This window comes from Pteronotus mesoamericanus, unplaced genomic scaffold (assembly GCF_021234165.1).
Source record: "Pteronotus mesoamericanus isolate MK-2021 breed Mesoamerican mustached bat unplaced genomic scaffold, CSHL_Meso_final scaffold_54, whole genome shotgun sequence".
NCBI classification, from domain to species: domain Eukaryota; kingdom Metazoa; phylum Chordata; class Mammalia; order Chiroptera; family Mormoopidae; genus Pteronotus; species Pteronotus mesoamericanus.
Genome location: NW_026555321.1, coordinates 16,241,853 through 16,269,320, shown reverse-complemented (window position 1 = coordinate 16,269,320; position 27,468 = coordinate 16,241,853). Strand labels below are relative to the sequence as shown.

The following is a 27,468-nucleotide window of genomic DNA, read 5'->3' as shown; positions in this document are numbered from 1 at the left end:
GACGGCAGTGTACTGCTATCTCTTGCTAAAAAACCTCATGTTTAGACTGCTGGGAAGCAGAGAAACGCTAATATCCCTGCTAAGTTTAAAGCTCTATTTACTTAGTGCTATATTGAATTGGCCAAGGTAAACGAACCTGAATCTGTTCTGCTGGAACATGGATGATGTGGGGCGGCCTGTCGCCATGGTGATGCACCGCATTGCTCTCCTGTTCATATATGGCATCACGTTCTGGCTGAGGAAGACTGAGGAATCTTCGGATCATGGAGAGGTTCTCCCACAGGGTCCTGTTTTCTGGAGAGGGATCTTCTTTCCAGCGTAACAGTTCACACAACCACCCCTTAGAGACAAGGGAATGATAGGTCAGTTCATGCCTATGGGGTAGGGGTGGGGTGCTGACAATTTTCATTAGGAGCTTAAAGAGGAAAGACCCTGTGAAGTAAACTTTTTTTATAAGCTTAAAACACTCCGATAGGCTTTAACTTTTTTTTTTTTTAAACCTGTTAAGAGAGAATAGCTGTGGTTGTCGAGGAGGCAGGCTCTGTTTCCAATAAACGTTCAGACTTGCATCTTAAAGGAGGGTAATAGTTTTCAGACTCTATGAGCAGGGCACATTTACCACGGACCCTGTGATGTGTGAAACAGGAGAAAAACAAAGTTGCGTATGCTTCAATCTTGCCCAACTTTGCTGTCTGATGAGTGGTCACCTAAGGTCTTGAAGGCATTTAAGAAGAATTAGGACAGATTTTGTGAATAATTTTTCTAAAAGGATTTCCCAAGTTCATAATTTTTGTATCAGAAAGGAATCTATGTATGAATATTTGTATGTGTGTGTATGTGAGTGAGTGTGAGCATGAAAGAAAAGTGATGTGTGCAACCGTGTGAGCAAGAACTCTGTCCAATATAAAGCATAATGATTAGACTGGGCATTAGAAGAATGCTCAATACACCTCGGAGTCTGTTTTTCTGCCCACTGCAGTGTACACTATGATCTGTCAAGCAATAATTTTCTCAGACTTCCTCAATAAACAATGAAATGCACAACAAATGCTACAATCTGAACCTTACTGATACCTTCTCAAGTTTAAGTTTTGAGCCTCAGATCATCTCTCAAATACTAAGTAGTCTAACAGAGTACACTGCCTAGCATTTTCTAATCACCACCTCAAAGCTTCATCTTGGCTGCCATGACGGACACTGAGAAATGGGGGGGAGAAGAAGGGGGAGCATCCCATCCCGACTGTCTTCATCAGCCACGGCCACCCCCCAACCTGCCGTGCTGCTTGCTGAGAGCCCACAGCCACACTCTTCTCTGGAGAGCTGCCTTGGGGCCATCTCACCTAGAGATGCCTGGACAGACACTCCACATCCTCCCTGGCCCCCTCACCCGGGGCGGCCATGGCTGGCTGACCCAGTGGTACAAAGTCTCTGCTCCCTTCCCCCCAAAGGGACAACTCATTCCACCCTTCAATTTACTCTCTAGAGATGGCTCTATGTCCCCCCTCCCATCAGTAGATACTTTACTTGAGACCACATTCTTATGGGACCCTATCCTCCTGGCTCCTTCCAGGTTCCTTACCAAACCACGTGCACCTGGTTCCCCATCCTAGGCACTGCTTTAGGGACCTCGACTTAAGATGAAGGGGCTTCTTTAAAGTTCCAACTAAATAAGTTGGATGTGAATGGATAAAGTACAGTTTCCTTACTACCTGCTTTTTAGAACTAGCCAAGGAGAGGGGTATTTTGTTTATTTTTCTGTTTTTGTTTATAATGATACCTTTGGAATGAGAATGGTATCACTTTCCTCCCTTTCTTCTCAAGCTGAACCACTGGAGAGAAAATTCTCTTTCCCATTGCAATGTACAGTGGGAAGAAGCAAGGTCCATTCTCCGCAAAATGGCCTATCTGAGAGATTTTAGAGAGTGCTGATACATTACCTTTCCAAGGCCCATCTACTACCCAGCCAAGAGTGACTGTGGCTAAACCTCATGATACCTACCAAGTATTCTAAGAGAGCTTTGACTCTCTACTCAATAAGTCTTCTAATTAAACAAATACGTGCATAGGGAGGGTCATGTAATCATGCACTCATTCAATGCCACTGAACACACAATTCAAGGCTACGAAAGCAGGCAGTAAACTGAAGCTCTGCCTAAAAGAATATTAGCTAAATAAAAAGAATGGTGATTACAGTGTCATTGAACATGCTTCCCTTCTAACCATGGCAATTCTGTGTTTATTTCCAGAGTCATATAAGGATACGTCATATTTAAGCTCTATTTATGTAAGCGCAGTATTAACTACAAAACTGTATTTGAAATATTGAGACCCACTTGTACAGGGTGCCCTGGATGTGGTTATTTAGTTCTTACTGGCAAATATCTGCCATTTAACAAACCTTGAATATACTTTCTATTTTCCTACATCTAAGTTATTCCTTTATACTTTACCTCTAAGTTTTGATGCTGTGAAGGTTTTAGATACATCCCCCTGTATGCATGAATGTTAACTGCGTCACTGTCCTCCTCCCTCGTCCCCAGCCTTCCGCTAAGGCCCACTGCAGGCCCCCGTGCCTAACCACAGCAAGTACTACACACTCATTTATCTTTCAAGAGATGTTAGACGGTTCGAACAGAAGTGGTTTGTTGTTTTTTTTTTTGACTTAGTCTTCTTGCAGTAACATTGAGCATCTAAGATTTTTTTTTTTTTAGAAACTAATGCTTCCAACTAAAAATTGCTAAAAGTTAAATTAAGAACAATTCATGTACGAAAAGCTTCCTTTAGAAACTTTTTAATGCACAGATCAGTTAGCACTTGGATATATGTGAAAAAACATGTGGATCACAGATGTTCTTTGGAAAAGAAAATCATTAGTTCTTTTAAAATGGCTAATAATGATAGCTAATTCCTAAACAATCACGTTTGCACTGGTTTAACAAATATTTCAGAAAAAGAGCCCTGACTCATTCAACAAATATTTTGCTCATATTGTCACTTCTGTGTCTCTATACTTATGAGATAGATCCTTATTTTTATTAATTGCCCATGACTAACATAACATTTCCAGTAGTTTGCTATTAACCTCTGCCCTTAAATAATACTTCTAATTCCTTATCTAAAAATAATTTGATGAATTACAAGTTTGAAGCATGTCTCTGCTAGCCTTTCAAGAAACACGATGATTTTAAGAGACTGAAATCAGATGCTTCTTAGAAAAATATTTAACGGTGCAGCTGGGAACTGTTAGTTCTACAAGGATATTCCAAAAAACAAAAAGGCGGGGGGGGAGGGGTGTTGCTTTTCTTCATGTACATATCTCTTAAAAGTAATGGAAAACATATTTTGACACTCTAGTTCTGTCAGCAGAGAAATAAATTGGCCCATCCCCAATTTATACCAGCAAAAGTAAGATTAACTTTTTCTAATACTATTTAAACGGAATATTCTGACTACCTCAAATCCTATCGATTGAGGTTCTATTAATCATGACAGTAATTTAATCTATGTTTTGCAGAAAGTCACTAAAAAAGCTAAATGATTTCTAATTCCTCTATACCTTCTGCTAGGTGGCTTTTCCATAAGTGATATTGTTAGAGCATACAAACTTGGAAGAAAATGAACATGCCAGAATATTTGTTAATATTTAGCACATAAAAAATAGTAATTCCTCTATACTGTATTGGTTTTTAAATGATAAATTTATAGATTTACTTAGTAGAGGAGAGACAAGGAATGAAAATGTGAATATAATCACATTACTAGAGATCTGCAAGACTTGGAATACTCGAAACAACAGGTAACTACTACGACAAAAGAAACTACTCTCAAAATTAACACTTCTGAACAGTAGAAAAGATGGAAGGCTAAAAGCCTTAAAATAATGACACCGATCCATTCTCAGAAAACTAAAATGGTACAAGGAACAACCTAAAGTTTAAATGTAGTAAATTTGCCAAGCAATATTACACTGCATATAAAGAGGGCAAAATATAAACAGTAGCCACATGTAAATAAATTAGTAAAACTTTCAGGATGTTACTACTTTTCAAACTGACAAAGTTTAATTTGACACCTTCTGTTCTAAACCCTTTGTTTCTATTCAAAATCACGCCTTGAGCTGTTGCTATCAATCACAGCGCTCCCCCTATTACTTAAAAAAACTGGCATGGACCCCGAATAAGCTGAAAATGCCATGCAGATGAATTCTGAGATAATATGTTCAAACCTGTTATATACAACACAAATCCTGTAAAGTTATGTATTGTAAACCTACATTTATTGAGAACTAAAAGTCTTAAATCCATCTGCCACAAAGGAAATACCGTTGTGTACTTTAGAGTAACCAAGAACCATCTGCAAAGGTCTTGCCACCCTAAGCAAGAAAATGGTGCAAAAGATGCTAAAGCTAAGACTGCATGAAATGAATAACATTCTTTTGACTGGTTTTGGTTAGGGATCTATTAAAGAAATATAAGATCAGGGGGAGGGGAGAGGAAAAGAAAAAAATGCAGAATGACTGCCAAACTAATACTGGGGAAAAAAAGCAAAACAAACTCAATGACAACACAATGGCAATTTATTATGGTCCATGAAACACATGACTGTATGCTCATTTTAAAGGAAAAATTAGCAGTTCTAAACTCAATATTCTAATGATGTGCTTTACTGACAGAATCTTGTTGTACCACATTTAAATAAAAATCCTGGCACCTCCATCTCTCAGCTGCTAATTTCCAACCAAACTCAATCTCTGATTTCCACTCCACTCTTTATAGAACAGTTAATTCAAGTCAATTCACTTCTAACATTTTAATGCATAAGGGGTGCACAGGATTTTAATTTAGTCAGGAAAGTAACCTCATTTCACAAATGAATTTACTGTACCTATACGGTCTCACACATAAAAAGAGCAACCTTTCAGAGCCGGGTCTGTGACAAAGCTGGAGAGCACGTAACACAGTTAGTTTTCCAGGGGAAAATAGACTTCTATATTCTCTGAGGAAAAAAGTCATTTAATATAATATACAGATATGTATATATGATCATTATATACATATGCATTTTAAACCCAAGAGCTATAAAGAGAAAGAAAATGACAAATAATTCTTGCTACAACTAAGAAGGAAAAATACATTTTAAAAAATAGAATGGTAATTTGAGTTCTAAAAAGCAAAACATTTTATAGTCTGTATTTATCCCCCCATCTTTTATGTGTTATTTGCAGAAGTATTTTGTTCCAATCTCTGGGGCACATAGTATAATAATATATGATATTAAAAGAAATCAATCTAAATAGGGAGGTATTTGATACAAACATTTTAGTGGAAAGCATGAATTACATTTTAGCAAGTAGTTGGAACAAGGATTAAGTACATAATCCATTAAATAGTACTTCTGGCACAAAAAAATTCAGTATTGTAGACTAAACTACACTAGGCATTTTGAATGAGTACATTCTGAACAACTAACTGTAAAGCTAGCAAATTATCACCCAGCAAATAATTTTCTACTTTTAAAAGAATCTGTAAGTGTTACTTATGCTAATGAAGACAGTTTTTAATCTGCCCACAAACACACAAATAGAGGGCAATTTTTTTTTTTTAATTTACAAAGCTGTCGGCACTCAAGGGTAATTTCATATCAGAATTTCTATAAGCTGGGGAGGGAGACAGGTTCTGATTGTCAGAGCTACCTATTCTTTTACATTTAGAATAAATGTTAAAAGATGCCACAAAAGATACAAAGTGACTAATGTTTTAAGCCACCCTTTAACACTCCAAAAGGGTTCCACTTTCATACTTTTTACGCTATACACTCTGCCTCAAATACAGTATTAAAATACATTACTTCTTCAGGGACCCTGACGCAGACACACAAGACCTAATGGAGATACAATCCCACTTCTAGGTCCACGGCCTGGAGGCTTCGCACACTAACTTGAACCTTTTTTTCAAGAACAATTTTAACACTGAACAGTGAGAAATAAAACAGTGGCAAAGCAAAACTGAAAGCATTTTAAATTATTTACTAGGTTAAAAGGGTGAAATGATACTTTAAATACATCAAATTTCATCGTCCAGGCCATTTTTTGGTGGCAAAGTGGTATTGATCTTTCCAAATGCTTAAAATTAACTATTTTCCAGAAGGTCATTATTTGATTAAAGGCATTAAAGTTGAGGGCAAGAAGCGATGCACTTTTTCTTCTCCCCCATTCAAATCATCATGTAATTTAATAAAAACCATCCCATCATGTCCTGTAATAAAAACGCTTATCTTAAGATATTGTTCTTTACCTAACATATTAACCTTTAAATGTTATGAAGTTCTTTAGAAGAAAAATCTTTGCTAAAGCAGATTATTCCATAACATAATGAGAGACCAACCCATTAACATTAATAAAGATACATGTCCTCCTCTATGGAATTAGCAGGTAATACATTAATCTTTCTCCCTAGTTTAATAACATCTACATTGTGTATAGTGAAGAGAATTTCAGCAGGTCTGCAAGTAACTTTTTGTGCTATGTTAACATTGGTCTTATTAAAGAAAACATGGGAAATAAATCTGAACAGAGACGTACCAGTAAATGCATTTTCCATTCTAAAAGTACCACATTAACATCCACTTTATTCAACAATGAGTTTAAGAAGAAATATATTTAAAGGGCCTGTGTATGTGTGTATGTATCACTAAATGCATTTATTTTCAATGTGTTGTTTCTGATAGTTGCATTTGCTAAAAAGAAGAAAAAAAAAACAATCAAGATACTCTTTTAAATTAATACTATTTTTTTAACTTCTAAACTATTTCTGTTTTAAGTTCTCTCCAGACCTTACAGTTTATGTAAGGGACTCTGTATCTTAGCCAAAAATCTGTGGGTTTCCATATTGTGGTAATAAAAGGACATAAAATGGCTATCCATACATTTCTCATTTGAGTAAATTTTTGCCATTTTGTCTTTAAGAGGTTAAACACATTTAGCAGAGTTTCTGGAGGTTTGTTATCACAAAAAAAAAAAAGAGAGAAATATTTATACAATCTGGATGAAATTTCCCTTTAAAATTTAGAGAATTTAGAAAGAATATTCAGAATTATTAGTATAGCATACTTAATTTTCAATTTTGCTTTAATGTTAAGCAAAAAAAAAAAATCATTTGTCTTCTGTTTTTCTTTTCTACCCTCTCATAACCACTGACTTCAGGGCACACATAAATACAGTGGGTTTTTTTGTTTGTTTTTGCTATAAATTGTTTGGTCTGTAACAAGATTATCCGATGATAATCTGGCTGGAGTAGATAAAAATGGCTCTCACTTAAAAATGTTGTCAGGCCAGGAGGTGTCACATTTTAAAGAATATTTTCAGGAGGGAGAATCTGAGAAGCAGAATGACGGAGGTATGAAATCCTAAAGAACATATTAAACTAGCCAGCAGGAGGATAATATCTTAATCTGACTGAAATAGAGAGTTTCCAATTTAAAAAAAGCCTTAATTTTATTTTTAAAACATTCGATTTAGAAAATATCTAACTTAAAAGTTTTTTTTCATATACTTCAAGCCTACTTTCAAGATGGTTTCCTCAAAACTTAAACAAAACTAATATAATTCTGGCTTATATGTCTCACTTGAATATAGAGGCTGCAAAAGAAGTGCTTGGGTTTTTTCCTCTCAATCTAAGATATATTTTTGACATTACATAAATTTCAGCGTTATGATTTGGCTCTTGTTTAACATGTATACACTCTGCCTGAAAATCTGAAGTTTTAATTCTGTACTTGTTCTTTAAAGCTAGGGTCATTAGAAAACACACTTCTCCCAAGGTTCACGCTACAATCCTTTTATCAATTTTAGCCCCCGCTTCTATCCTTCTATCATAATCATTTGCTCCTTTGCCTTCTGCTCACCACTGACTTGTCAGTGCTGGAGCACCTTTTCCTTGATTTACATTCTTAGGCCCCAAACATTTTCACATTACTCCCCATGGACAATTATTTTGATTTCTGAACAAAAGACTTTAAAGATATCATTCCTTTTTCTCTCTTAGAGGGGAAAGGACACCAATGGTGACTAGAGCTTTGATAAGAGAATGAGAGGACAAATGTTGTCACATAGAGTTGTGATCCCTACAAAAAGCATGTAAACATAGTATCTTAGTTTCTGGAACTTCCTGATAGGTAAATTATACAGGTTTAATTAAGCTTTCTTGGATCCCCTTACCCACTTGGAGATACCCTTGGAAAAAGGATGCTGGGATGCAACCGCCAGTCTTCTTTCAAACTGCTGCTCAAAATGACCTTCAAAGGCCTCCCGTTACGGAGAAAAAGTTCACAGTCCCTAGAGCTGCACTGACGGCTCTTCCCAACCACACTCGTGTTCTGATTCACTGGACTACTCATTAGCTGTTGCCCAACAGTTCCCATGTCCTATTCTCCATTCCCCTGTTCTAACAAGAAAGCTCTTTCTCTCCTTTTCCTGCCCGTCACATACTAAATGCCCTGCAAGGCAGGCTCAATCACCTCAGTATAGGCGTTTACATATGTGAACTTGAGTAAAATTTTTTCCTGAGCCTTAGATCCTCCAGTGCAGATAATAATAATATTGAACTCACAGGATTGTGGGTGGTTCAAATGAAATAGAATACATTCACAGTCCACACTAAATACAAAAAGGGCTGATGAGCCTAACTGAAAGCACTTGACTTAAATGGCTCACAGTGTATTTGGGAAGATGTGACATTAAAAAATATCTATTAGTGCAAGAGGCTATGTGATAAAAGTCAGCTGATGGGCAGACATCGAGTGGGACCCAAGAGGAGGGGAAGAAGAGATGTGCTAGGGTGGTCAAGGAATTCCTTACTGGTAAAGAATGGTATTAGTTTGGCTTTGAAGAATGGGCAACATTTGAAGTGGGGAGGATAATGAAAAAAAAAAAAAGTGAGTTGAATTAGCAGTGTGCTACCAAAAATAGGTAGACCAGTTGCTTTTGAATTGCCTTTGCCTACAACTCTTCTTCCTGCTATTGCTCTTTATCGTACATACCTGAGAATACAACTTAATTACTCTGATCTCATCTAACCTAAACTGCATTTCTAACATCTGTTTGTTAAGAAAGCCTGGGTATTAATTTGAATTCCTATTCTACTACTTACGAGCCCCCTGAAACCTTGTTTGAATTGCTCTAGTTCTCCAGACCTCAATTTTCTTCCCTTTATAATGGGGGTAATTTTACCACCAGTCATAGAGGGTCGTGAGAATTGAGATAATTCATGCAAGGGGCTTGGCGCGCATTGATGAACGCCAGCTATTAGTATTTCTATTATTTTACTTCATTATCACACAGGTAATCCAAAGGTATCTGACTCTCTACCAAGTTAATAAAAATAATTCGGTTACCACATCCAGCCTGAACCCAGTATTTTCCTCCCGCAAACGAGGCTCTCCTCTTATGTATGTAGCTTAACTCAATTAACTGTCACCACCCACCCAGTCACCTGTGCTGAAAGGCTGTTATTTGAATTATAAATTGGTATAATCTTTCTGAAGGGCAATGTGAAAATGTTGACTGTAAAAATGTCTAGCAAGTGCCTTTAAAATACAAATGCCTCTTTTGATCCAGTAATTCAACTTCTGAGAATTGATCCTAATGAAATGACCATTAAAGACGTGTACAAATATTTAACTATAATAATGCTCACATTATTTGTAAGAGCAAAAGTTAAATATAGCTTAAATATACCTCAATAGGGAATTCAAAGGTATGTATAGCATATGAATGAATCTAAGACATATATGCATGCATATACCACATATGTAAGTATACACGTCTAATTTAGCCTATGGAACTTCTTGATAGGCTAAATTAAACTTACTTACATCCCCTCAGCCATCTTTGAGATAGATGTGTATACATGCATATACATAAACATATATCAAGTTATCTCTAGTTAATTGCAATTATGGGAATTTTGAATTCTTTTTATGCTTGCATTTTTTGACTTTTTTTCTATATTGCCTATATACTATTTCTTAACTTAAAACAACAGCAAACCATTTCAATTAGAAACCGGATTTTTCTTGTTTCCATAAGTGAACAATTGTAAATTCCTGTCAAATCCACCCTTCCAGAACATCTCCTGAATTTGTTCCTTCTTCTCCATCCCTACTGCTCTGGTTCAGTCAGACCCTTGGCTTTTCTTCCATGAACTAATTAATTAATGCTGATGTGGGTTTTTTTTTTTCCATTTCAGTCCACTCTCATCTGTATTATCTGAGTTACATTTATGTCAACACGTAAACATAATGTCAACATAAATAGCCCTTTGAGTGGCACACTCTTCACTTTCTTTCACCCAAGGGGCTTGGAGACCTTCGAGGCTCATATTCACTAAGTGAGTATAAAATTGTAGCAAAAGATTCCTTGTAACACACTAAAGTGGCAGTAAGTTGGGGGGAAAGAGAAAGATACAAAAATGGCACAATCTGGACCATTTATTAACAGCAAGGAACTGTATACGCCTCTGTAATTCTTGAGGGCATCATGTATAGTAGCAAAGTCCGACGACATATATTCATAATGCTGTTGTTGCACTTCAAAGACCTAAGAGTCAAACTGAGCTCATACTAGGTTTTAAGAAGGCAGGGAAGCACTATTAAAGGCTTCTGTTAAAGGCAAATACATTGGATTATTTAAAGTAACAGCTTAATGAAAAAAACTTCAACTTCTTCCAAATTTCTCAACTCAAATAAAGATGTGCTTTTATACTACAATGTTATGCAGAAAATTTCTTATCCTGCTGCATCCTAAAGTTACCTACTAAAATTTTACATTTTTCTATTCAAAATTATGAAGCTCAATATGAAAAAAATTGACGATATCCATATGTCCAGTGCAAAAACAAAGTAAAAATATGAACTTACAAGATGAGTAATTTTTAGCGGGCAATTTATCTGATAGCTGTTCGTTTACTAACAAAAATAATTCACTACCATGTTATTTTAAACAAATATTTCTACTATTGTATCTTAACTTATTTATGTAAAACCTTCCAATACTGCAGATATTTCCTAAAATAAGCTATACTCCCCATTATGCATATTTAGGGTCTGGGAGTTAAAAATTTAAATCTTTCTTCTATATTCTGGGAGAGGTAACAGAAAATGTTTAAAACTAGGGGTAGCCAAAATTGTGAAAGTTACAGGATCACATCCCAAGAGGAAAAATCAAGTGCACAGGTTCCTTACGAGCTCCCAAACTGCTTATGATTGTACTGATAGAATAATACCTATTTTGTGGTCAAAACCCACATCATTTTATCCATTATACAAGCTTACTAATCAGAGCTTGGCTTACTGGAGGAACTCAAATCTCATGATCTATAAGGAGGCATTAAAAAAAAGAAAGCATAAGTATTTCTGAAAACATGTGGGTCCCAACGACAACGTCCAGGTTATAATTTCACCAAGGACAGGAGACAGGAGAGCCTGGGGCTCTCTGCACAGGGCACGCTGGCACCCTCACAACCACTGCTCCTGTTTCGTACCTGGGGAACGCAGGCTCCGAGAGGGCCCCAGTGGAAGGAGGACTGGAGGAGCACAGGAGCGGAGCTTCCCCAGACTCTGTCTGTCTGGGCTCAGAGCCTTCACCCCTCCCTCCTGGATTCCCTTAGGAATGCAGTGGCTTTGGGGAGGGTAAACTGTGAGCAGGTGAAATGTGCTTCTTAGGCATTCCATCCTTCCACAAATAATTACTAAATGCCATCTATGTGCCACCTACTGTACAAGATAAGAGGAAATTTGGGGACAGGCAAAACGGGGAGTCATTTCTCCCAATACTTTCTATCCAGCAAGGTAAGAACAGCTTAAACCTCAGGTCTAAGTTGATATTAAAGGTGTTGTTCAATTGGCAAAAATTTCTAGTCCAAGGGCAAAGGAACTCTCTCAGAAAGTGCTGCACAATACGTGGCACCAGAATACTGGAAAAGGTTGCCCATAAGGTTTTGGGTTTTGTCATTATCGTTTTAAATGTTACTGCAATGCTCATAATCCCTGCTTATATGCGCTGGGAAAGAAGGGCATTTGAAAAATAAGCATACTAAAAAGTAATAAATGACAAATGAATGTTTCCCAGGCAAATTCAAGAATTCCTCAGCTACTGTATTTTTAAAAAAGTTTTTTCCTACACAAAAATTATTTAATCAGCGATCTCATCTCTTTTGTGTTATGGACCCTCTGGCAACCTGGTGATGCCCATGCACAATGCCTTTTCAGAACAATGTTTTTATGTGCCTAAAATAAAATGTGTAGTATGAAAAAAATTATGGAAGTTATCAAAAATGTCTGACAGTAATAAATGTGCTTCTTTATTAACACACTAAATAAGATCTAGCAGATCTAATAACTACTATAATTTTATAGCGACAAGCATAATTGATATTTTGAAAAACTAATAACATGAAAATATTTATGATTTTTATTGGTGATAAATTCATAGGTATTGCTGATACTATTGTGATTTGTTGCCATATTGATAATTATAAAATGTCAAATTTCATAATACCTTAATGAAAAAAATGTTTTCTATCCAAGTTCACGGACACCTTGGGGGAAGGTAGGACACAGGTTAAGAACTCCTGAATAGGGTGCCCCCCTTCACATATATGTGTGTGTATACATACATATATACACTAAATGCATATATATACACAAACACACACACATTTCTTCATTCGAACATTTTTCTAGAACTATCATATATAAGCTCTTAGTAGACTACAAAGTTTTGGTATTTATTGACTTATAAAATGGGGTTTGGGGTGTTTTTGGGCCACAGAAGGACCATTCCTCTTAGAGCAGGGTTGGAGGAAAACAGTTAATCACTAGTATGGTGATTCCCGGAGTGTGTGGTGAATCCCAGGTTTCCATTAGGGGCGGTTCGGCAGTGCCCTGGTTGTGTCTGTGTAGGGTGGGGTGTTGATAAGAAGGCCCTGCCCCCACCCAATCCTCGTCACTCGAAATGAAGAAAAATTTCTTTAAATCTGATTTATGTATTTCAGCTCTGGGTGCGATTTCTTCATTCATCAAACGATAGTTTTCCAGCTTAAAATTTTTTGACTGACAATAACACTAGCACATGTATACCTCACTGTTTTTTTCCTAGTCCTGTTACAAACTCACAAAATGGGTTTACAACCTCTGAATAAAGCCTCAATATTCTGACTTAGTTCTAACTTCATACCCCTGAAGTAACTACAAAGATAAATAAGATTAGCTGCGCATCCTCTGAGAAATGTCTATCTGCCAGCGGAGGAACACTAACAAGTTTTTCCAGAGACACCTGGATTCTCAAAGAGGAAGGAAAAGGCAGCACGGCAGGCAGAGGATGGAGGCAAGGGAAGGAATGGACAGGTGGCAGGCCACGCACTGGGGGGCGGGGGCGGGGGCAGGGGAGGTAGCTGTGCAAATGCTAGTAGGAAATCAGCAGTAATCAGATACTGGTTTTGGTCCCCATCACCACTTTCAAACAGCAAATGGTTATCAAGTATTTGCCTTTAAGATCTGAGGGCAGGGCAGAAGGCAGCTAGTCAAAGAGAGGGTTTATGAAAGGGAAGAAAGATGGTAGGAAAGATGGTAAAGAGGGGACATAGGTAGAAAATAACTGAGCACATAACCATCAGGTCTTTTGTATGTGGCTCAATGCTAAATATTTTTCAGAAATATAAATACAACTTTCTGTCTAGAAATTAAGCTTGATGGATAAGGCTTTAGTTCTTATGGTTATCCAGGGTCCAAGCTATTCAGTCTCTTTAATCAAAATACTAAAATAAAATTATTACCCATTAGGCTATTACCCTTCCCCCAATCTCCAAACACACAAGCAAAAATTAATTGCAAGCCAGGAAGAAAAGAGGGCAATTTAGACAGTAACAGCTTGGCATGGACTGAGCTGGGTTTCCTAATGTCATTTGTCTGTTTGTGAATGTGTGTTTTATTTACAGCCTTCACTTTCTTGACCTTATTGAAAGTAATTTATTTTTACCTAATCTGCATTTCATTTAAACCACCAAATACTCCATCAATGAACCAGCTAAGTAGCACCCATGACAAGTAGCACTCCTGTTGGTACCATAAGTAAAATAGGTAAACATTTAAAGGAGACATTTGGGGATGGACACCCCTCAGCAGCCATTAAATGCTGCAGGTACCAATTTATGAATTTGCAAATATGGGCTCCAAGATATTCCCTCAAATCAGCTGTCATTCCCTACCCCTTTTTCGTTATGCACTCCCTATTGCCACCAACCTCTTCCAAACCTGCGATTTCTAATGGACTGGGTACATTTGTTCCCTCTATAATGTGCTCTTCTCCCCAAAAGAACTTATATCAATCCAAAAGGGAGAGAGGGAGGGGAGAGGAGGAGAGAGAGAGAGACAGAGAGGGAGAAAAAAGTCAAAGGTATATTTTCAGGCATAAGTTAGAAAACCAGAGAGACATGTTTAAGGAGGAAACTCCTCAAAGCAAATGTCGAGTCAACTTGTGTTGGCACCCACTACTCTCACTACATACTAAGCCAAGTCCATTTCCCAACTAAACTGAGCTCATCTCTTCTCTATATATACTGTACTGACTCTGCTAGGGCCCTGACAAGGAGAGAGAGAGATCTTCCAGTTTTCTAATAACAAGGCTCAGATAAGATTATATCTATCTTCAGCTATATAACATGGAGTTCATACATGGATTCCAAACAATTCATTTTCCTCACTATATGCCACTCATAAGTAATCCTTTCTGGCCACAGACCCCAAAACAGCACTTTGTCCCCCTAGACTGAGCCCTTCCAGTTTTCAAAACCTTACCTCCTCTGTGACTTACCCTCAGAATAACACACCTGTCAGCAGTACCTTCAATCAAAATAGCATCCTTTTTCTCACTTGTGCACCTGTCTGTGTGCAACAAACTCACAGAATCTGGAACTGCAAGGGACATTAGACATAATCTGACCCAACCTACTTCAGCTTCCTGAAGGGGAAATTCAAAGCCTGAGAGGTTAAGCAGCTTGCCTGGGGCTACACACTGGGGTAGCAGTGGAATTGGGTCCCCTACTCTTTGCAATCCCCAGTGCTTTCTCTGAAAAATGAATTTGATGCGCTAGGTATTACATAAACATCTGTGAGTCTGCAAATTCACCCCATTTCTCTCTGATGTAGTCAGGAACCACACCCTTCTTATTCCTTTCAGCTCAGAATAAAAATGTGAACCACACTATAAATGATACTGATGACCTCAACAACGATCATGAAAAATGTAGACAGTGTGTCCTAGAGAAAATAGTAAACAGTATGAAAAGCATCCAATCCTCCTTCCTGTACCTTCTCATGAGGATTTGAGTGCAATGAAGAGCAACTTCAGAATGGCTGAGGAAGGCCAGCTGAGTTGGGGCAGGATAAAGTTTGTTAACTACACTTCAACTGTGACTTGCTAACAAATGCAGGAAAACTTCCTTTATTAGACAGGGACTTAAGCAGGGTCCACAAATAAAATTAAAATACTTTCCTTGACAACAGCGTTATTGTACTCTAATTAAATTTAATGGAAAGACATGCTTTTTCCTCATACCCCAATACTGAATATTCTCACACTCCAACTATACCACAGCATCCCTAAACAGCAACTCTTTGCTCTCTTTCCTGTTCCTATTTGTATCAACAGGTATGCTAGGTACAAAAAATACCTCACACACAAAAACTAAAGTTTGCAAACATGGAAAACTAGGGATGATGTTTCAGGTTGTAAATGAAAATTTTTGACGTGCAAAGAAACAACACAAGGTTCTTGTAAGTGGTGGAGCTCTACCAGTGATTAGAAAACGTGACTCAATCTGCATGCTGGCTTATCTCGAACATATTTTGAGGTAGCTGTGCAAAAACTTCAGGGTTATTAAATGCAAGGGCAGTAGCAATGAAGTCACTGGCTGTATTTTTCTTACCTCCATTCTTCTTATTTCTTGGACTTACTCCCATGCAACTATGCTACATATATCCAGCCTCTTCTGGGGAACCCTAAAATGCACGTGTGACTGCAGCAGTGGTGAGTTGATCTCACTAATGAGCAGTGGGTGCCTTCACCTCTGTGTTCAACAGGATTCTGAGGTGTTATCTGTACTCAACAGGAAACAGTGTTGTGACAAGTCGGCGATGTGGGGATTGAAACAAATCTTCCACAAGAACTGAACCTTGCAAAATGACTATACAAGAGGACGAAGACCAGGTGAAGAAACTGACCTACTGATTTGGTGTTAACCATGTGAACAGCTTAGCAGCTGAGATAGAAGAAGGGTTCTAACTAAAAGTCAAACATGCCCCCCGCCGCCGCAAAAGTGATATTCAGGCAGGCAGAAGAAAGTATGAATAGGCAGAAAAATGTTTGATTTCAAAGTTTAAAGATATCATGACGCAAACACAAAACACAGAAAATAGCCAGGGTAAGAGGAAAGAAAGCTCTTGTGAAAAAAATTGGGAAGTTTTTTTTTTAATTTGAGAAAATAAGCAAAAGGGAAAATGGATAAAGTTAGAGAACAAAGGGACAAAAATAAATTCCACTATTCTATGGGAAATGGCACCTCTTATGTTTGATAATAGGAATCACCACAGAATCCTAGGAAGCTTCTATGTGAGGTTCATAACTGAAGTAGTAAAACAAAGATAAAAAGAAAGAGTATATTTTATTTGGTATTAAAAGACATTTCACTAGGCTACATCCATGTTTTAAATGTTCTCTAAAGTGGATTGTTGTGAAACTTCTCTAGAGATAGGATTCTAAATCACCACTCCTTTTATCTCTTCCTCCTCTCTTAATTTTAGTTTTCTACCAGCGTATCTTATGGCTCCAAAACTTTAATTTTTGTATGGCTGAATTCTTCTGAGGCTGGTGGTATACGCTTATACGCTTACGAACTGTGCCTGCACTTCCTGTCTGTCCGCAGTATTTCTACAGAAACAGAGGCCACTGACTTTCAACTCTACCTTTCAAAATGGTTCTGCAAATCCATAAACATCTCTATGAAATACATTTCCTGACTAGGTCCATTTTTGTTTTTGGATTATCTGGGATATGACCATTAAGTCTAAACTAACAACTTTTTCTTTAAAAAAAAGGGAGACTGCCTAAAAAAAAATACATATACTCAACTGTAGCAATTCTTTCAGGATTTATGTTCAAATAAAAGGTTTAACACTGAAAAGATAAAAAGGCATAGCTCAAAGGGATATAATCCTTCCCATTAAAAAAAAAAATCTTACAATAAAATGAAAAGCCTGATGGAGAATACAAATTCAAGTTTTGGTAAAAGCAGAAAAATGGGATAGGATGACAGTGTTGATAAAAACAACCCAGAAAAAATTAGGCAACTTCTCCATTTTTCTAGATACTTCTTCTCATTGAATTTTATTTTTACTTAAGTACATTTTCAATACACATACATGAATACCCCAAGTCTTTAAAAAAAAAAAAAAAGGGCCTGAAATTTTAGTTACACTACATGTGGTTTTCATTTGTGAAAAATGAACAAGCTGTTTGTGGTTAAACTGTCTAATCGCCTGTTATCAATCTAGCGCTGCATTCAAGATTTACAGGATACATCAGCTTCTGTGCCACATTAGCTGTAAGGCGGGGGTGGGGGGGGAGGAAAAAGGAGGAGGAGAGAGTTTATCCTGAGGAATAATATTTCCAATGCAGCCACACTCGCACTACATCTGGTTGTGCTGGTAGCGGCAGTTAAATTGAAATATTTCACAGCGTGTGTCAGAAACATGCAGAATGGTAATTATGACAGATCTGATTAAGCCAGAGTGCCACAAGCTCCCTGGCCAGCGCCGGTTGTGCAGGTGTGACCTTGTGCGTGCCTGCGTGTGTAAATAAAATTAATTACAAGCGAGAGGGTGAAGGCTTCAGTGACATCACAAAGCGGAGAAACTCCCAAGGGGGAGACCTAATGGAATATTTTCCCTCAGTCTAATAATACAGTTCATATTGACTTGAGGTAATTAGTGGGATCATTAAAGCAGTTTTCCCGGCGTATTTGGCTGCCTGATCAGATTAGTGAAAATGTTCTTCAGAACAAGCCCTGTGTGGTCTGCCAGAGAGGAGGAAATAAAAAGCAACAAAGCATATTTTGGAATGATAAGCAGTGCTGGACTTTTTACTCCAGCAAAAAATCTCTACTCCTCTCTGGAGTCTACACATCTAACTGTCCTGTCCATTTTAATTCTTCTATTCAACCTGTGTATTCCTGTACACATTCGGAACTATTTCTCGCATTTCTCCTTTCTCTCTGCTAAATCAGACTGCTTTGTCACTACGAGCCATCCCAACTCCCCAACAAATCTCTTTTAAACAAGGCAATTTTAAAATTGGGAGAAAGTATCTTAAATGACTGCGTTACTGTTAAATGACAACATGGAGCAATTGGGAGAGTCTGGAAAAAAAAAAGAGAGAAGCAAAGTCACTTAAAATTCACCTGCTAAACAAAAGATTCCTCTCTTATGTAACACGTAACAGAGATTTAAATATTTATTCGCATTTGGATCTCAAAATGGATTTGGCGTGGGCCAAAGTTGGGGCAAACATTCTTCCAGTTGAACAGAACACAGAACCCTCGTCAAGGAAAGGGCCATTTGTTTGAAAATACTCTATTGAGCATGCTCTACCTTGCCACTGGAATATGCCAAGCGCTGTCACAGATGGCAGGCTCTGACAGTTCCCATCCGTAGCGTTGATACTCGACAGTTCAGCACAAGATCAGTGACATTCTGTCTCATTAGAACCACGCTAATTATCACAGCTAGTTTCAGGGGAAACCATGTGTTGCAATGGTCAATTTGAAGGAGTCTGTGCATCAACAAACTGGTAATAAGGATCAGACACCTTATTATATGACAGCATGCTGTCTATGATCTGATTTACAGAATCAGAGGCACTGAGGCGGCCGAGGAGGCTGGCAGTTTATGAAACTGTGTGTTTAAACTCAGTTCCTCAAGCACACTGGTTGAAAAGGGAATTATTTTAAAAAATACACAAAGACAACTGGAATTGTGGAATTAAGAAATCAAAGAGGAATAGATTCTCTATTAACATACAACAGAAGGAGATTAAGACCTAGAAAATGGACAACTTCATCAATTTAACAATTATATGGCAACTCCCTAAGCAGTTTGGAGCTTATATTTTTATAAGGTATTTAATGATAAATTATAGAATGGTTATATTTCTACTCATCTCCAAAATATATACTGTACATATATTTTTAAGTGGGTGGGCTATGATTTAGCTGTGTCATTTTGTCATGCAAAAGAACTGTATGCCTGAAAGCACAACAACTATACTTTAAAAATGAATGCTTTCAAAGGTTACTTTTAAGATAATAAAGGTATTCTTTCAGCAGGGCAGAGAAAATTCTACATCAGATTCATATTACCAACATAAGTTCTTCTACACTTTTCTTTACACCTTTCATTGATATAAAATTTTAATGTTGCGGTTTCTTCCAGAGCTATTTTTCTATTGTCATTTTGCATAAATGCATTTTCATAGCTCATTCATTTCACAGGGTCTTTACTTTCATTTCTCATATGAGGAAAAAAGAAGATAAAACTAAAATAAAACTAACCTTTACTACCAAAAACATAAAAGACAACTTTTGAGACTTCTGAGAAAACACTTCGTCTTTTGACTTCATACTTTGTTAAAGGATTATATTAGTGTTATAGTTATGTACTAAGTTTAACTGAATGACATTGCATATGAAGATTAATTCCTATTAAGAGTTAAACCCCACTGGTTTGGTCTCTACTCTCATTTTGTAGATACATGGATCCTGTCTTGAAGCACTAACTTTCTAATTGTCAAAGCTGAATACAGAGGACCTTCCAAAAAGAGGAACTCTCATAGAATATTCTTAGTCCACACTTTTCAACTTACACTAACATTTTAGAACAAAAAATGGCCTCCGAGTACAGCTGAGTTTATGAATACATAACTGGCGTACTCATGCTTTAGAATATACACATGGACCTGCCTTACAGTGGGCCACTCCTGTGGTGACCTTCCTTAGATGTCCTCACGTGATGTTCCTCTTTAAAAGAGTTGGCCGAACATTCATAAATTGATTCTTTTCAAATCTTGCCTAAAATTTTCTTATGACATTTTCTAAAGGTGGAGAAACTGGGCTTAATGAGTTATGACTGTATTTGTAACAGTTAACTTATTAAGTGGGTCAATGAGGAAAATGTATTTACATGACTATAGTTAATTAATTTTTAGTTTGGGGAAAAGAGTGAAACTTAAATTGCTGTAAGATAACCAGGAATCTTCTGTTTGACGTGTTTAAAAAGATAGCATAAAGTGCCTGGGGGAAAAACACCTCTTTCTTTACGTGGCTTTTTAGCCAAAAATGATGAGCAAGTAAATGTTCTTTTTTATTAATTCTTGACCTCCTTGATTGAATCCTAGATTTACTAAAACATATGCTTGTTTTCATAATGTAGAAATGTGAAAAGGGTTCATTCATATTCAGATCCACAAATTTAACTAAAACATCATCTAACATATAATCACATACCTTTAAGCCATGAGAATGTCAATATCTATATATTAAAGCCATTAATTTCAATAGTCCTGTTTAACAATCAACCAGAGATACAAAGATAGGTCTACATTTATGAAACCTAGTAACTCTAATATGGATTTAGACACAAGAGATTTTTAGAGATTGGCAACTAACACAGAACATCTTGCCTCCTCATAATTACTTAAGAATGCAACACAGGCCACCAAAAAAGTGCTCAACTAGGCATGGGCAGACAGCTGAGATGGTTACGCTCTGGGCTGTCTTACTTCTCTCCTCACTCTCCCACAAGTACTCTTCTTGCCCTTTCCTCCTCCAGGAAGATGATCCTGGGAAACCTAAGCTCTATCTCCCCAGGGTTTCCTCTACCCAGTAAAAATATATAAAATTAAAGAAAATAAAGCACTAGGTGGAAAACGTGTAAAGAGGCAGTTCTTTACAGTGTCTCCACAAACCTTGGCTAAAGAAAACTCTATTCACCCAAAAAGGTGCTGTGAGGGAGGACACAATGTACAGATCCTCCCACAGACTGCTAGAAAAGGGTATGGCACCAGAAATAACAGAAACCGTGACTCTCAAATCTGCAGGGGCCTCCTGTGTACCTTAAAGGGAGGCTACACAGGTGAAATCGTGTTGCAGCAAAGTCTGTCACATGAACATTCCGAAAAAATGAATCAGCATAGAGCGTCAAAGGGTAGTTTCCATGAAGTGTAATTTAATTCTAACAAAATGAAAGATGCCTTCTCTTGCATGTTGGAATACAGAATGCAATCATGGTTCCATGATTTTTTCCTGGATTTTGTTACTATAGATTCCTATTCCTGGCCATGAAAAGTACATTTTAGCCCTATTTCTAGCCCATGTTATGACATACTGTGTCTTAATGTATTTAAGAATTCCACTCACCATCTAAGAATTTTCCAATCCAAAGGTCAAAAAGATGTGATTTTTCCATCTATGAACCCAAGGGGCAACTAAAGCTTTCTCTTTTTTTTTCTTTCTTCTACCCTCCCTTCTCTCTCTCATCTTAAGAGGCCTTCAGTCTCAATGATAAATGTGTCTGAAAGGATGGAAGAAAGCAAAAGGCTTTGAATTATTTGGCCTCTTCTACTGGCTGTGCTATCCTCACAGAGGAAGAAATTTTTTTTTTTAACTGTTGAAAACCATACTTATCAACCAGCCAAAGTTGTAGCAGCCAGAACCTAACTCTACAGGACTGGTAGGTAGAGATTGCAAAAGATTATACGGAAAGCACATTCAGTCAAATAGAATTTTCATCATCTAGTTGCTTTACCTGAAAGAAATACCCTGTTCAATAAAGTACAGGAGAGAAATCATTTTCTAAACATAAGTGGCGATGCAGTGCTGTTCTGTGAAAGCTCTTCACTCTCTCTTACTGCATTACTGTTATCTGCAAGCTCCCCCTCTGCAAACATGAAAATCAATGTAACAATTCTATGTACAAGGCAGGGCCTACAGCGCTGCTAATGTCCCCTTGCTGGACATACACCTTAAGTCTCAGCGCTCTCAGGGGGTTTGCTGTGGAATAAAATTAGATTCCAACATCTGCCACCATTAAGGAAAAAATTCCATTTCCATCTCCCATATGAAAACACTATAACCAATGAACAGTAACTGAACCTTGATACCATAATGGTTATTACCCAAATCAACTATTTTTTTTAAACAGTAAAATTAGCGAATTCTGCTCTCATAATTATTTGGATGTTATCAGACTAAATGTTTGATAAAATTCCAATATGATTCACTTGAAAAAACTGCTGCTTATTTGAATATCCAGAATATAAAGTGTATTCATTTGTAGCTATTCACATTATGTTTAAAGCATATCATCTTTTTAAAGTTTGCATTAGCCAGCTTTCCTACCCAAGCACAGAAATAGCCTACCCTTCAGGTTCTACCTGCATATTTTATTCAGACATTTCTATTACAGTTAAAAACAATCTCATTTCTGTTACTCATCGAAGAGATAACATAATACACGTGAAATGGTGGAATCCACAGAGTTGGTTTCTTTTATGAAAATACTTTGTGCATTAGTCACTGCATAGCACAACTACGATGTGCCTGGTTCCAAAACATTCTGGGACTATAGTAACTTTAAAATACTTATGCTGCCTGTCGTTCAGACTATCTACCTAGAGCTTTACCTTTTAAAATGAAAAGTATCTGAGATACATGAAGAGAGGATAAGCATGTCTCTGTGTCATGAGCTGAGCCTCTCGCTTAGCACATTAGAAGACATTTTCCATTTGTGCATAGTGCTGTATAATTTAAACGCTCTTCTGCACACATTATAGCATGTAATCTCCTCCCATGTTGAAAGAATCTTGGGCTCAAAAAGGTTAAATAATTTCGCAATATTATCATGTCAGTGACAGAGCATGACCCATAGCCTCCTCCGTTCTCTAACACATCTCCCCTCTGCTTACCCATCAGGCATTACCCAGATGTGTGGCCTCCAAGAACCACATCCCCAAAATATGTCAATGAAGAAAGGAACGCCCCCACCATTCTCTCTATCAATTAGCCCAGTATCCCCGATTCCTCCTTCCTGGAGCTGGGTATAACTTCGGTACGGATGCTACCTGGAACCCTGAGAAAACACTAATGCAGTAGGACAGATGCAGAGAACTGAGAGTTGGCTCTCCTATTTATTAGTCAGGTGTACAATGAAGAAAACAATGCTAGCTCACAGGGCTACTCTTAAGGATTAAATGTAGGTAATATAGAATTCACGGTGGGGTTTAGCACCAAAAAAAAGGTGATGAATGCTACGTCAACCTGGAGGATCAGGGCGAGAACCAGACGCAGATGGAGCTGGACGGGCTGAGAGAGACGTGACGGGTGCTTCCCGCTCCATGCATGCTCCATTTTCGGAGGCCGCTGCCTCATCCTGACAGCCTTTGGCACGTACCTCTAAGATGTAAATAGAAGTTGGGAATATAGACCATGAAAAAGGTCAGTCTGATTTGAGGATTTTTCTGCATTTGTTTGCTAGGTTTTCAGTTTCCTTCACAAAAATCATGGCAGGACAACACAACTTAAGTAAATGACTACCTTCCCTTGTTGAGTTAGACCTCTGCTCTTGGTGATACATACATACCGTTTTTGGACTGCCTTATTTTTAAGTAACCAACAATCTTATTCCATATTTTCATAAGCAAGGTAGTGCTAACAACTAAACTGCACAACTAAGAGAAAACTACAGAAATGCTCTGCTAGGCAGTTACAGTAAATTAGTAGTCAGGAATAACTATCCGATGGAATGAAGCTAACAGTCTGCTTGACCCCACAGCCACCAGTTGGCCTCTTACATTCTCTTTCAACCAATAATGAAAAGATTAGCTAACAGCTCTGGGGATTCTGGGAAACGCCATCGTGACAGACATACAGAAGCTGCCAATAGGCATTGCTGAAGGAGACTCATGGGGCGCTCTGCAGGACACGGGTAACAAAGAGCAAGGACATTTAAAAACTCCCTAGAACATCACTCGCACAACCTTCTTGCTGCCACTATCTGTATAGTTCCAAAATCAGTAACTCAGCCCAGGCAGGGAGGATTGGGAATACCATTTAAAAGAAAGAATGAAAGTAGCAAAGGGGCTGCTAACCAGAAGGGGTTATGCTACAGACCACCGATTTTTCACCAGTATGCCACAAGAATTTTTAAAACATGCCAAACGTGAGTATTAGTCAAGGGCACTGACCTCTTTTCCCTTATATTGTCAAATAAAAAAATGACAACAGTCAACACAACAATAGCTGTCTGGTGTGAATGCCCTGTCTTGAACCATACATATATAGGTCATATAACAGAGTTGCATCGTATTGGCCACATCTCATAGTAAGGTTGTGTCTGACTTATTAATTCTTTGTACCAGAAATCCTTATTTACAAGTATAGGCATCTGATTTTTTAAGAAAGTCACTTTGGAGCAAAAAGGTAGGTGATTACTATTATTACTATTTTTTTTTTGCAAAACAATCAAACTTATACCTAATTTTTTGTCACATTGGCAAAAAAAACAGACTTTTTGGTGGGCTGCAGAATTTCAGCTATTAGTTTATGTGTGCCATGAGATGAAAAAGGTTGATAATCACTGCTACAGTCAGAAAGGAAATTAGAGGAGGGAAGACCAGATTAAAATAAATAACCTATGACAAGTAACTAAATGACAGTTATCAAAAAGTTTTAGTATTTATTTTTGTTTGTTTTAAGTCTGACCTTTATTACAATACATATTAAGTTCTCTGTTTATATATTTTGTAGATTTGGGGAAAGTGTTTGGCCTTGTAGGAATACAGCCTGTTATTCTTGATAATTTAATTGGATAGGTCAGAAAAGATGTAGGATCAGAAAGAAAAGCGAGATTATATATATTTAAATATGAGATCCTCATCATAATTAGACTAAATAGTCAAAACAAAAATGTGTAGGGTGGGTGAGTGAGGGGTAAAGTGAGAATAGGACATTTCAACTTAATGCATAGTCTTGGCATGTAAATGAAGATATCTGAAGGAGCACACAGGTTTGAAGCGGCTCTAACATTCTATCATAATTAGAAACATTTCAAGAGCCCTGTAATTTCCAATCAAAATTACAGTAATTTCCGATATACAAGCCATGATTCATGACAGAATTTTACATTCCATGAGAGAGTGCGGTGGCCTGATGCATGACACGCTGAGTGCAGCACTAACATAAACAATTCAGCTTAATGTTTCAACAGCACTTGATGTTTAGAATCTCACAATAAAAGAAACATATTATTGTAGAAATTATCACTTTGACAGTGATTGAAGGGTAGGCAGGCATGTGGCCTCTAAAGCTATAATTTTTACAGTCCACAGCTTGAGTTTAATCATTTTTACATAACATTTCTAAGATATCCCTTAAGTATTTCATCTAGTCTATAACTTAAACAAGAACCACCTTTTCAGAAACAAAACTCTGACCAAGGACCACCATTAATGCTGCTAAGAGTAAAATTTCAGGAAAAGCTAAAAAAGGTTTTATACTATAAATACTTTCACAGGGTTGTCTATTTTTATCAGAAGTTGACAGCAGCTGCACTTTTCGAAAAGAGGGTTCATTAATGATAATAAATATATATTTGTTTAAAATTTCACGTGGTTAAAATCTTACCTGAGCCCTTCACTGCCTCTCAATTCTCACCTTGATAGTGTTATCATACCTTTTTGCAAAGGGAAAGACAGCTTAGTGTTCTTCTGGTCCTTTAAAAAGCATTCTTGCTTTGAACAATGGTTTATAGGTAATTGTGAGTTCGTGCATATAGATGTCTCCCCTTCTGATGAACATAAATTATCAATATACAACAATCATACTGACAAAGAACTGCATTATCTATCATTTGCTATGTTTCTATCTTGTTTTGTAGGGATTTGTAACTTTTCCAATTCAACTCTATTCATTTATAAGTCATCAGAGATGGACTGTTTTTCCAACTATAATTCAATCTGTGTGTCATATATCAACAGAAAACCTAAAATCACTCATATGCAAAGGTATATGTAGGTGCGTGCCAGTTTGTTTTAATAAGTGCATCTAATAGTTGTAGATGCCAGAGTTGAAACAGAATAAACTATAATATTTCTAGTATTTTAGGAAAGAAATCAAGGTCATCTAAGTAATAACAAAACAATTGTAACTCAAGCTATTTGTTCCACTACAATAGACCAGATTGAGAAACGTCCTATATATTACATTACTCTTCTACTGAAAACAGCTATAAATGGACTCAGAGATTTACTAAGAAACCCCTGGTCTGGCGAACGGCTGTTGGAGGAAACAAAACCAACTGTCTATTACCAGGTTCTGAACATTTTGTTTCATCAGAGAGCTCTGAAAACAATCCTGGAGACTGTCACCTCTCAAGAGATGCAAATTCATACTGAAAACAGAACCTCTTTGAATGAAATTTTCAAAGGCATCACAGATAAACATTCTCGATGCCTAATCAAGGTTCTTACCTGGCTTTTGGTTGCTGCAACCTTTGCAAACAGTGCTTGGGACACTTTAGCACGCTTCATTTCCTGCTGAATCTCATCATAAATGGAAGCATTAATGTTCATGGTATTGTTCTCTGGTTTCCCATTCCTCTCAGTGGCAATAGTAGCTGTTTTCACCTACAAAACATTTTGAACATGACTGTCATTTTTCTTTGGTCAAATTGTTTTGAAACTTCATGGGCCCAGCATCCCAACTGAACATTGTTGCTCCTTTTATGATCAAGGTGATCAACAATGCAGTCATTCAACATCAGTTATTGCCCCAAGATCAGATTGCTTAAGTTAAGGAAGTCACATTGTCACAGGTGATTGCATCTGTAATATGACAGCAACTGCCAGCTGACAACCAGGAATTATAATGCCATAAACTAAGTTTTCTGGAAAACAAAATAGTTTCAAAGACTTGAAAACCCTAAACTAATTGTTTCCCAATTACCTTCCATTGCAATTTTAACAAAGGAAACTCACAATTAAAATCATAATGCACACTGCTGTATCTTCACTGGGTGCCCGGTGCCTAACAGACAATTGCATTGCTAATAGCTATAACATACTATGGCCTTTTTAATTTCAGACTCTTTTTTTATGCCTTTTCCTCATGTTTCATTTAAAAAATCTTCCATAACAAAGCCATTTGCAGAGCTGCATATTTAAATCTTCTATCCATCCATGAAACAGGTAGACTGCCTTGCTTAATTATCATAAAGGCGGGTTGCGTTTTACACGTGAATGTCCAAGCTGTTCTGTATAATTATTTCATCTCTTCCTGGCACCTCTGTATAAAACTACTTCTTTTGGAT

At 37.3% G+C, this 27,468-nt stretch overlaps 1 protein-coding gene across 3 annotated transcripts in view; it reads right to left on the bottom strand.

Moving 5' to 3' along the window:
- SATB1 (SATB homeobox 1) overlaps nt 1-27,468 on the bottom strand; it is a 79,090-nt gene that overhangs the window by 5,517 nt on the left and 46,105 nt on the right. For all 3 annotated transcript variants that reach the window (XM_054595468.1, XM_054595470.1, XM_054595469.1), the window contains 2 exons: nt 26,630-26,785; nt 137-340 (listed from right to left, as the gene is read on the bottom strand). In XM_054595468.1, the coding sequence (XP_054451443.1) occupies nt 137-340; nt 26,630-26,785 (360 nt within the window). The remainder of the gene's footprint in view (nt 1-136; nt 341-26,629; nt 26,786-27,468) is intronic.